Here is a 12,943-nt window from a genome sequence, read left to right as displayed (position 1 = left end):
CCATCCACGAGTACATCATGAGGACTACCTGGCTAGAAAACAGGTTGGCAGAAAAGGACCTGGGGGTCCTGGTGGACACCAAGTTGAAAATGAGCCAGCAATGTGCCCTTCCCTCAAAGAAGGCTGATGGTATCCTGGGCTGCGTTAGGAGAAGTGTTGCCAGCAGGTTAAGAGAGGATCTTTCCCCTCTACTCAGCACTGGTGAGGCCACACCCAGGGGTACTGTGACCAGTTCTGGGCTCCCCAGCACAACAAAAACATGGACATGCTAGAAAGAGTCTACAAAGGGCCACTAAGGTGATGCAGGGATTGGATCATCTCTCCTATGAGGAAAGGCTGAGAGAGCTGGGACTGTTCAGCTTGGAGAAGAGAAGGTTCAGGGGGACCTTATCAAAGCGTATAAATATGTGAAGGCAGGAAGGTGCAAAGATGACAGAGCCAGGCTCTTTTCAGTGGTGGCCAGTAACAGGATCAGATGCACTGGCACAGGTTGCCCAGGAAGGTGGTGAAGTCTCCATCATTGCAGATATTCAGGAGCCACCTGGACATGGTCCTAGTCAGGTGGCTGTAGGTGGCTCTGCTTGAGTAGGGGATTTGGACCAGATGACCTGCAGAGGTGCCTTCAAACCCCAACCATTCTGTGATTCTGTGATGACCATCCCCTTTATAGTCAATTGTACAATAGAATTCTGTCTGTATGAAGAAAAAATCTATGTGACTAAAGAGTGCAAACACTATTCATCTTTCACTTAGCCTTTTACTCAACAGTTATATGTTATTGTTATATATATAATTACATATATAAAAATAAGAAAAAAGTATTTAATAACATACGCTAACTTAATATTTTGGAAACGAAGCTATAAATATGAAAGTGTATATGGTGAAACTGAAAAATCTCTTTAAAGGAAATACACAAGAGGCATTAAAATACTGATAATTACAAGTCTTGGTCCTGAAAAGAACAATAGAAGCTGAAAAAATTAGTAACTAGACTTGTTTATCCGGTTAATCATTTATCTGCACACTGCCAGTAAGGCAGTAGCTTCCAAATTGGCTCTTCCTCACACACAAGTGTCTTTCCTTGCACATGCCAGTCATAGCTTTAAAATTAGTTGTTACTGGAAAGGAAGTCTGAACTTCAGATAATGGTGGCAGAAAAGCCAGGTTCAGACAGTTCTTCCAAGGTAAACTGCTGTATATTTTTTATAATCTTATTGTAAGAACAAAGGGAAAAGGAAAAAAAAAAAATCAGGTCTTGTCTTCTCTTTCATAGTGATCATGAAGAAATTGGCAGAGAATAATAGTCACCCATTGGTAGCTGTCTTGCTCCTAATCTGGATAACTCTACTACCACAGGAATCATTAGTACTTTTTAGAGTATCTAGAACTAGGCATGGTGTGTACCTACAGTATAGATATTTGTTACTGTTCCTCTTATAATTAGAAATGCCACTTATAAGTCAGAAGTATTTGATTCATGTGATGTAATTTGTGATCTTTTCTGTAAAACAGATTCCTTGTCCCAGTGCATTACCAGCCTTGTAGTCAGAAGAATCAAAGTTTTAGCTTAATCGGTATCTTATTAGACCTGCTTTAGTTAGGTCAGTCCCAGTGCTGGGAGCACAAAACCACAAGCATTTGCATTACGTCATCAGCTTAACGAAGTACAAGGAAGTAGAAAAAAGCAATTGTGTCATTCCAGTGTCTTTCACAACTACATCCAGAAAGGTGCCACCTTTGATACGGAGCCAGACACGGTCAAGAACAAAGTTTGAAGTCCATGGATAACTTTTCTTACTATGTAATTAATGTAAGCCCATTTCTCAGAAATTGCTTAAGAATGGCTCTGAGTAATGCATTAACCATTTACCACCCATCATTTACAGAAATACTGTCTTCATGTTAAAAAACAAAACAAAACAAAAATGTAGTTTTTATGTCTACTTAAAGCTGTGTCAACATTTTCAAACTCCCTTTACTATAGTCTTTTTACATTTACTCAGCTTTACAGTGCTCCATCAGCTTTATGAAAATATTTTACTCCTAAGATGCTTTTCATTCTCTCTATACTGTGAAGAGTAAAACAAATTAAGTGAAGAACTGACTTGCTTTTCTCTTACTCCTGCTTTCCAGTTCCACAGTATCATTTTTGATTTGACAATTTCCTCCAGTATCTTTTAGTTTCAATTATGCATGCAGTGAGAAACCTTCTGGTAGCTCTAATAGTACCCAAGAGTCAGTGTTCGCCATTCCTTTTGCCTTTCTATTTAGCATACCACTAACTTCTAGTTACTTTTTTAGGTCTAATAAATATTAATTTTCTCAACTGGTATGTTTCAAACCTTTTAGTTAGCAGTATTGCCTGTTATGTTATTTGTGGAAATCTCTCATGCTCTTTTGCCAGTCTAGTCTTTCCAGTAAGTACTCCTTAGCTTTTCTGGTTTTGCTAAAGTAATTTCTGATACAGTATTGCTAAGACATGAAATAATTAAAAAAGACCTAAACTAGGCATTCTGTAGTTCTTTTATAGGGAGTCTCTCTAAATTCAGAAAGGTATATCATAGCTGGTCCTGTGGCATTTTGTTGAGTTTTTCAGAACTGATACACATCTTGTGCTCTGAGTTGCTCCTGTGACAACTGCTTTCAACATCAACTGGCTCGGTTTCTGAATTTAGACAAGAAGTCACTGTTGAGAGTGTGAACCCTTCAAGAAAACAGCAATAGGAGAGATCATGTCTTGTCACTTAAGAATATGTCAGTGAATCCTTTTTCCCATGCTGCCAGTAGCAGTTGTGATAGACATTATGATCAAAGTTCTCTTAGGAATATCATTTAATGATATTTATCATTTGTGCTAAGTCTGATTGATTGATTTTTTGCTAAGTGGCAATAATCCACTCTACTTGGCTAGTATTTGTCTCATTTGACCCCTGACTTAAGAAGGGCTGAAGTGTAGTCTAATATAGTCATTGAGGATGGGAGTCCTAAGACTATATTGTACAAGGAGGAGAGTCAATGTATTTCTCTGGTGATTGAGATGTGGTAGTTGCTGTCCTAAGGCTAATTTCCCTGCTGACAGCCATGTAGAATGGCATCTTTGACCGTACATGACCCACATCTAGACAGGGGCCTAGTGGCCTCCTTCCACAGAGGGAGCAAGAGGTCTATATCCGGGCTCCATTAAACATCTCCTTGATCCTTATGGAGGATCTCTGTCTCCAAGTTGTATTTAAACTGGTTGGTCTTTACTTCCTTACAAATGGATGCCATCAAATGTCATGCGTGATAGCTTGACAATAAATAATATTAATGCTATCACCTCTGTAGAGTTTTGTTCCCTGTGATTTAGGGCTGTGTTATCACCTGAAGGGATCAGAGAGGACATTGTGGTGCCTCTTAAGGGTGAATGTGGAGCCACTGACCTGTGGTTTTCCTCCAAGTGTGCTGCCCCTAAGAGTTATTTTAGCTATTGAGGATGGTTCTGTCTGCTCTTTCATGGGCCGACAGATTCATAACTGTGACAAAGCTAACATAATCATGAGGAGTTCTGTTTTATGACTATCTCCTGAATGATTGTTCTCCACCTTGGATGCAGTGTTCCCACACCATCAGTCTGTCTCAGGCTAATGAAGCACTTTATGGCCACTTGTAGATCAGCTTTCACTGTTTGGTTTGTTGTGCTTTTTCTAATTAATTTGGAAGACTAAAGCAACAACTGATACTTGTTGATTTTCATTGTTTCTCCCACTTATTTTGTTTTCTGAAGTCACAAGTATAGATAATATGCTATTTGCAGTATCTTAATTTTTCTCTTACTGGAAAAACACATTAAGTGCACAAGCAAATTCAGAAATTCTCTTGCAGTAGTGCAGAAGTATGACAGAGGAATTTAACACACAATATTATGGTGTTATGGTAAACTATATGTGGAGCAACAGATGTATAGGGAAAAAAAAGTAATATATTACCATTATAATGTGAGAGGAGAAAAAATTAGTCAGCTCTTGCATGAATAAATTTCACTGGTCTCATGAATAGCTTCATATAATTTAAAATAATCTTTCTGTATAATGAACTAGCAAGCTAATTACTCTTGGATTGCCACAGCACGGCGTAACTCTGTCAGGCTGGGAGCGTTTTATATTTTACCAAAGTTGTGAAGTGGATACAGTTGAAAATGGACTTGAATGGGTTTCCTGATCAATAAATCCGCAAATTGTCACAGGGTATTATTCCAGTCAGTAACTGCGATCATTGCTAGATGTATCCTTTTTTAAACAATGGAGCTAAAAGTGGCAGATGGTAGTTAATGATTAACATTCCTAGTAAACAAACTTTTGCAGGGATATATTTAAAGTGGTTGTGTGTATATAAATAGACAGGGAGCATGAGCTATGCAACTATAATTGAATTACATTAGCATAACTTAAGTAGAAGTTTAGTAAATACCGAACACCTTCATTAACTGGCACAGTATTAGGAGGTTAATGACATACTCCCTGTAAATGACTCTTCAAAGTGTTTGGCAACCTGGCAGTTTAGAGCCAAACTGGTACCCAGTTCCCCACCCTTTGCAGCAGGTAACTTACTTAACTCCTGCTGCTCAAGCTTGGCTTCTGCTGGGTTTTTTGGAGCTGAAGCATCAGCCTTTCTCACAGAGAGCTGGAAACTTCCCTGTGGAGTGGGACCCTATGCTGGCCCTCCGGTCACACCAGTTTGCCTCCCAGCCTGGAGAGCCTTTTGCTCACTGAGCCCTTAAAACACAGATTGTTTTTTTAGCTCAGTCTCTACCAACTTACGCTTTTAAACACAGAAACTCTGCTCTCCCTGCCAAAAATTCACCCAGCAGCATTGTATAACACTTGCACTAAGAGAAGATACCAGCTCTTTTTGTGCCCCTTCAGTCAATAAGGGCAATAATTGTCTGTTTCCAGTTGCAGGTTTTGCAGTCTTCCCTTTTTCTTCCTTTTTATTATTATTTTTGCTGATGCAGTTTCTGGAAAATACACCAATTATGTATTCTAATGGGTTCAAGAAGTGTAATTGAATCTTGTTGCTGGAACTGTCAGGTCTGTGCATCAGAATCCAGCCTGAGCTGTGCATCTTTTTAGCTAAAGCATGTGTTTATGCTCATTCTGAAATCTTAATAGTGGGGCTAGTATCCTGACTGAAAACCGGTAGCAATTTGTCCTTTTATCATGCCAGGTGAAATAAATAAGTAATGTAGTTACTGATCTAGTCAATTATTTTAAAAATACTGGTGAGTCGGGAAACTATATGCAAATCGGTCAGAAATTAATTCCTGTTACATTTGAATAATTTGGAAAAAAAACATTGGTGCCACAAGTGGTTGAAATTTATATTCTTCTATCATGTAGGAAACTGTACTGTAAATGAGCTAGCATATCTCTTGGGAAATAATTTTGAATTTTGCTGACAAGCTGAGGTCTCTCAGCAGAAAAATGCATGCTGACAGTTTGACCCAGTGGCCAATTGACTGATTTCTTTCCCTCTTTTTACTTCTATTTTAGATGCTGAAGAATACCAGCCTCCAATATGGAAATCATACTGTGAGTATACCAGAAATTTGAATAATCTTAGTACCGTACCAGGGTGACACTGTTAGGTCTTTTCCCTTTCTTTGTTTAGAAAAAAAAGACATAAATGTACTAGATGCTTGTAGAAATTACTGGTTGGGACAGAAGTGAAACCTGAACTTTCCTGTTTGTCCATGGAGCAAGTGCAGCAGGGTTATGAGTGCCAGACTCTCTGAGTTGCATTACAAGTGTGCAAATCCTGCGTTTCATGGTTTATCTGCTGAGATTTTCAGGAAGGATTCCAGAGGTAGAGGTTAATGCTTCATGTGTTTACTAAAGGTCAGGCTTGAGTATACTTGTCTTTTTATATGTGTCACCAAATCACTTTAAGATAATAATATTTTTGATCCTTAGCAGTAAAAGGTTATTTTTGAAGTGGTGGTTTAGAAGTTGGAGACATCATTATCAGTTCTTTGAACCCTCCTGTCTGCCTTTAGAAAAATCTTTTACATGGAGTGCAGTGCAGAAGTGTATATTTTATCCTCTTTTTTTTGCCTCATTCCAGTTGTAGTTTCTAAGAAAGCAGCACAGATCCAAGACAAAATATTGGCTTTTTAAACTGATATTAAAGATGACCTTTAAATTTGATCTGTTTTTTAAAAACCCTTATTGGAACTTTAGTGCAACTGTAGCTTTGAGTGTGGATTTGTTTTTCTGTTTTCAGATATAGAACCATCCTAAGCAAAAGTCATTCCTTTAATTGTGGCAACTTAAAATTCAGTACAGTGCCATTACCAAAAAGGCACTACGAAAAGACGAGGATCACACTAGTTACATGCATGTGCGTGTATAATTTTAAGGACTTGAATAAACTTGTTGACTTCACTTATATGCAGATTAAACTACCTTGCTGACTTCAAAGACATTAGCTCTATGTTAGCTGAGAATGACATTCTACCTCAGAATGGACTGGGATTTTTGCAACCAGAACTTCAGTATGCCAATAAGTTACAAAAAATTGCTTGTCAGAACACTGTTTTCTAGATACTTTAAAAAAAAAGAAAAAAAAAGATACTTTTCTAGATACTTTCTAGATATTCTATAATCTTTTGCTGATTTTGTTGAAGTATTTTGAACATGTAAGTAAAACCTCCTCGAAAGTCAGCAAGAGTATATTGATTTGAGTTAGACCATTACAGTGTACTTTGCTGGGTACTTCGAAATAGGTAGACGCTTGATAAGATTTTCTCAGAAGAGAAATCTGACTCTGGATCAGTGGAAAAGCTCCCATTAGCTCTGATGAGACCAGGATTTGAAATGGCAGATGTTTCCTTTTTTTGCAGTGAGGAAGCCCATGCAAAGCTTTACTTACCTTCTCTTAGTTGCCCCACTGATGCAGCAGACAGATCAGGGCATGCAGTGAAAAGCTCTAGTTACTTCTCCCTGATAACTTAAATATAGTCCAAGGAAGCTTTTTTAAAAATTAAAAAAACACAGAATGAACAAATAAATTATGAATATATAATTTCCTATTCAGATATACATAGGATGCCAGTATTGTGGTAACAGCAAAGTCATGGTCTCAGCATCTGAACCCCATGAATGAGTGATCTTGGAAAAAGTTACACGGGTCCAAACTGCAGATAATAGGTTAAGATTACAGAGACTTGCTGCTGAGACTGCTTAGCCACAGACATACGTTTTTCATTGCAATGTTCAGTAAAGTATGCTGCTTTACTCTGCTAGAAAAATCTCAAGCTGGTAAATTAATTACAGATTTTATGTCCAATGGTAGCATTAATCTATTATGCAATCTACTACCATGTCTCATCATAGTTTTAAACTAGTGTATGTATTTCACTCTTAGCAGTTTGTGTTTACTACCTGATTAACGGTTCTTTTCAGTGTATTTTAGCAAGTTAACTTTTTTTTTTTTTAATGTTTATTAACATTAAGATACTTTGCATACAGTTTTGATTTCTTTTTCAAGTTGTAGATAAATTTAGGTGCACTATGTTGCCTTTTATTGACTTAATGACCAAGGCTTCAATCCTTCTAGCTTCTCAACAAAGGCAGATTTTCCTGTTTATGCAGGCAAAGTATTCAAAATAAACAGTGTTGCACATATCCATGGGTAAATGCCAATCAAAGTGGAACAGCTTTCAGAATCCAAGCCTTACTCTTTGGCATTATGTACAAGCTTGTTTCAGCTGTATTTGGAAAAGATGAACACTTCTAATGTGGGAGATCCTCACTTGCTTATGAAAAATTGTTAGAAGGTACATAGGTTTCACAGATTACAAGGTTTTTCAGACTCTTTCCGATAGCCCTGGGACACAGGGAATAAAAGAAATGACAAGAATAGTTTTGTATTACCAGGAAGGGACTTGGGGAAGAGATTTGCAAAGTTAGTAGCAGCCAGCAGTCTCTTGGCAGTGGATTTGATTGCATTTATACCTAAATAACAGATCCACAAATAAATATCCAGTAACAGATTTCTTTTTGTAGTATCATGTTAGGAATATTGTACAAAATGGCATTTTGCCTTTTTACCATCACCGAGGTAGGAAAGAAAGGAAGATAAGGATCACAGACGTGGGTTGGCAGGGACTTGTGGACTGAGCTGTTTGGTCTTCCCACTCGAAGCACTCCTAGTTGGCTCTTGACTATTGTTGGCCCTCAAGCAGTGCAGACATGGCTTTGTCTAACTGAGTCCTGAAAATCTTCAGGGATGGAGCCTCTGCCACCTGTGTGGGTAACCTCCTCCAGTGCTGCACTGCCCTCTTCCAGCAGAATCAATCATCTGAACCTGCTTCGTTTGACTGCTGAAACAGCACATTCATTTTTTACTTCTAGCTACAGAGCATATGTGCTGGGGTTTTCAAGAGATACAAACTCACTGTTTTCCTCCTTTTGCCACTGTTGAGATTGGCATGTGCTAAGCAAGTCTAATGTCAATGCCACCTTAATGTTTATTTGCATTATTTAAGGTCAATACGTTGGTATAAAACAATGTGGCGAGGTACAGAGCATCAGCTGATGTCATGCTTCAGCTCCTTACAAAGTTTCCCTGCCTTCTGCCCTTCAGCAAATAATAAGCACAGTGTCTGAGACTCAGTTTTGTTAGAAATTAAGGCTTTATTTCAACCAGACACTTAGGTTCCTAATTAACAATGTGAGTAATCCTGCAGAAATAGGACAGCTCATATTGTTCAAGCTCAGCACATGGATAAATGCCCAACTGAGATGAGGCCGAGGAGGCAAAACTAAGGAATGTTGTGAAACGTTCTCAGAGCGAAGACAGTGTGTGTCTTTGCTGCTTTATAAAAGCCGTGATAGGAATTCTTCTCTGCTGGTGCATCACTGAACAGTAGTCATAGGTGAGTTAAAGGAGAAAGCTTGAGTTCCTGACACGCTGCAGAATGAAGAAAGTATGAAGAAATTGGTGGTAGTCCTTCTTCCCTGGCAGGAGAGGAGTAAGTGCTGATTTTTGCATGTCACCTCTTCTGTTACTTACACAGAGCAGATTTTGGAATTAGACAGTTCTTTCTAAAACATTTTGTAGAATTTCTTTACTCATCCCATGAGACAAGACTTGTCCTCTAGCAGGAACAAAAGAGAGATATATATTTTAACTAGTCACTTTACATCTCAAAGAAATGATCCCCTAGAAATTGAATAATAAATTAAATTTTTTAAACTTTATAAGTTCCCAGGTGATTGTGATGCTATGAATGCTTGCAAACTATCTGAATTATGAAACTGATAAAGATGTTTAAGGACCAATTAAAAGCTACTGAATTTTTCTATTGCAGTGATGCATTTTGGTTTAATATTTGGTGTGTATTATTACTGTGCATTTATTTTGTTTCTGATGCTGAACAAAAGCTACTCCCAGTCTGATGCTGTTGTCTAAGCAGTAATAATACCTTTTCTTTTTGCATGCAGTTGACTTTTTGTTAGGTTCATTTTCCTGGGGCTGAAATAATCATCATTATGTTTGAGTGTCATCTTTTTTATGATCACAGTGGGTTTGTCTCTAACCTGCCTGACAGTTCTAAATGCTGGAATAGACTTGGTTAGATGTCAATCACTGCTTACCACTGTATTAAATAAGCGTGGTTTTCTATTCTTTTGGTTAACTGTATCCTTATACATTGGATTCTGGTTTAAGATTTTCAGAGGTAAAGGGGGGAAAACGAGACAGAAAGGCAAGGCTTGTTTGTCATTCCAGCAAGTAAGTGAGGGCCATGTGCTTTCCGAACTCCTGACCATCCCCTGGATGCTGCTGAGGTCTCAGCAATGTCAGCCAGAGTGTGAGTGCCCAGCACTTTGGGAAAAGTATATAATGAAATCGGGCAGAGCTGCAGGATGTTCAGCACTTCTGAAAATGAGGTCACTTAATGAGGTGTCTGCGCTCATTGGAACTTAGCTGTAGGGCACGTTTTTCTCAAGTCACCTTAACCATAATATTCCACTTGTATTCATAGCCCATTAGCGGGCTTTTGTATAGCATTCATTTGAAGCAGAAACAGGAGAGAATCTTTCTAGGGAAGAACACAGCTTTTGGTAGGGTCACACTTGCTTTGCTCCTTAATACTTCAATCTGTGAGCTACTGCCTTTTCCTTGTTTTTCACTTACCTGGCCTTTCACTATTTTACCTCCCGCACCCTTGCCTTGCTGTGTGTCTTTTCTGGCTATCCTTGGCAGCTGTGTTCCTGTCTGGCTATTCTGGCATTTCTCTCCTGTTGAGCTGTTTGGCTTCCCTTACCACAATGCCAGGCGGTGCTTCTCAGTCCTTTCTTTCTGTTCCGCATCTGTCTTCTCTCCCTCTGTCTAATAGTTCTGCACCTCTCTCCAGCAGTTCCACTGAGCTGTCTTTCTGTCAGTTTAATGTCATTCAGTTTAAAGCTCATGTGGCCCAATCTCAATTCTTTCTCTTTCCCAAGAAGCCATTTCCCATTCATGATGTTTTCTATGATTACCACCATTCACAAGCTCAATCATGCTTGTTATTTGGGCCATTTTCTAATCCTGCACACTCAAGGCAGCATATCATTTATTATTATTATTAATTTGGATATTTAAAATCTTACTACATTTTCCTCCAATACATTTCTAAGTCAGATATTTTCGCAGTTCAGATAACTACGCAGATTAAATACCCACGTCTCTCTGAGAATGACAACAACCTTTTCCAGTCAGATTCCAAACAGAATCACAAAATGTTAGGGATTGGAAGGGACCTCAAAAGATCATCCAGTCCAATCCCCCTGCCGGAGCAGGAACACCTAGATGAGGTTACACAGGAAGGTGTCCAGGCGGGTTTTGAATGTCTCCAGAGAAGGAGACTCCACAACCTCCCTGGGCAGCCTGTTCCAGTGTTCTGTTAACCTTACTGAGAAGAACTTTCTTCTCAAATTTAAGTGGAACCTCTTGTGTTCCAGTTTGAACCCATTACACCTTGTCTTATCATTGGTTGTCACAGAGAAGAGCCTGGCTTCATCCTCGTGACACTTACTCTTTATATATTTGTAAACATTAATAAGGTCACCCCTCAGTCTCCTCTTCTCCAAGCCAAAGAGACCCAGCTCCCTCAGCCTTTCCTCATACGGGAGATGCTCCACTCCCTTAATCATCTTTGTTGCCTGCGCTGGACTCTCTCCAGCAGTTCCCTGTCCTTCTTGAACTGAGGGGCCCAGAACTGGACACAATATTCCAGATGTGGTCTCACCAGGGCAGAGTAGAGGGGAAGGAGAACCTCTCTTGACCTACTAACCACCCCCCTTGTAATACACCCCAGGATGCCATTGGCCTTCCTGGCCACAAGGGCACAGTGCTGGCTCATGGTCATCTCACTGTCCACCAGGACCCCCAGGTCCCTTTCCTCTAAGCTGCTCTCTAATTCCCCAACTTATACTGGAACCTGGGTTCCAGAGATTGCATCCAGAGATGCAATACTCTACACTTTTCCTTGTTATATTTCATTAAATTTTTCCCCGCCCAACTCTCCAGCCTGTCCGGGTCTTGCTGGATGGCGGCACAGCCTTCTGGTGTGTCAGCCACTCCTCCCAGCTTGGTGTCATCAGCAGACTTGCTGATAGTACACTCTATTCCCTCGTCCGGTACTGACCCTTGAGGCACTCCATTAGATACAGGCCTCCAACTAGACTCGGCCCCAGTGACCATGACTCTCTGGCTTCTTTCCTTCAGCCGGTTCGCAGTCCACCTCACTACCCGATCATCCAGACTGCACTGTGTCGGTTTAGCTGTAAGGATGCTGTGGGAGACTGTGTCAGATGCCTTGCTGAAGTCAAGGTAGACCACATCTCCCGCCCTGCCATCATCCATCCATCTTATGTCCTCCTAAAAGTCAATGAGGTTGGTCAAGCATGACTTCCCTTTGGTGAAGCCATGTTGACTGCCCCTAATGATCCTCTTATCCCTGATATGCCTTGAGATGGCACCAAGGATAAGTTGTTCCATCAGTTTCCCAGGGATGGAGGTGAGGCTGACCAGTCTATAGCTACCCGGGTCCTTCTTCCTGGCCTTTTTGAAGACTGGAGTGACATTTGCTTTCCTCCGGTCCTCAGGCACCTCTCCCATTTCCCAAGACCTGGCAAAGATGATGGAGAGCGGTCCAGCAATGACCTCAGCCAGTTCCCTCAGCACCCGTGGGTGCATCCCATCTGGACCCATGGATTTATGGATGTCCAAATTGCCTAACTGCTCCCTAACCCAGTCCTCATCAGCTGAGGCAAACTCCTCCATTTTCCTGACTTCCTCTGGGGCCTCAGCGGTACAGGGCTTGTTAACAGAGTTGTTAAGCTGATTTGTCTTCCTTGCATTCATCATGAATCCCTGCACTGACTCATCCCACTACATCCTATCAGCATCCAGTTTTTTGTGTTTGCTTTTAAAGTCTTTCCTATATCTGCCCTCTCCCATTAGTCATTCCTTCGTTTTGTGAAATGCTGACTCTTCTCCCCACCCTTGCTTTTCCAGTGGTATCAGCTTCAGAGATCATTTTGGTCATTTCAGAGAGCTCTTTGCTTTTCTTATTTCTTATAAATGCAGCACATTACAAGATAGGCTTCATATATGTTCTTCAGGTCAACTTGTTTTGCACCAGAGCTATCCAGGTTATCTTAGAAACAGCTTCATTAGCTTGATTTGCTATGTCAGTTAATATTTAATAAGTTTGATTATTGAAAAATAGGATTTTTATGAAGTAGGATTTTTCAATTAAAATTTAAATGAATAAATAGGGGAAATAGATCTTTTAAATAGGAAGCAATTATATTCTTGCAGTATTTTGAATCCATAGTGTTCCTTCTCTCTACTGGAAATGTACGAGGGAAGAAAAAAGTAACTATTTTCCTCTCGAATATGTTTATTACTA

The 12,943-nt window shown here is 39.9% G+C and overlaps 1 protein-coding gene across 1 annotated transcript in view; it reads left to right on the top strand.

The window, feature by feature from the left end:
• CHN2 (chimerin 2) overlaps positions 1-12,943 on the top strand; it is a 166,928-nt gene that overhangs the window by 61,843 nt on the left and 92,142 nt on the right. Inside the window, exon 2 of the mRNA XM_065832038.2 lies at positions 5,535-5,573. Within this exon, the coding sequence (XP_065688110.1) occupies positions 5,535-5,573 (39 nt within the window). The remainder of the gene's footprint in view (positions 1-5,534; positions 5,574-12,943) is intronic.

The sequence above is a fragment of the Patagioenas fasciata genome, chromosome 2 (assembly GCF_037038585.1).
Source record: "Patagioenas fasciata isolate bPatFas1 chromosome 2, bPatFas1.hap1, whole genome shotgun sequence".
NCBI classification, from domain to species: domain Eukaryota; kingdom Metazoa; phylum Chordata; class Aves; order Columbiformes; family Columbidae; genus Patagioenas; species Patagioenas fasciata.
Note: the sequence above shows the minus strand (reverse complement) of the source record. Positions and strands in the feature narration are given on the sequence as shown.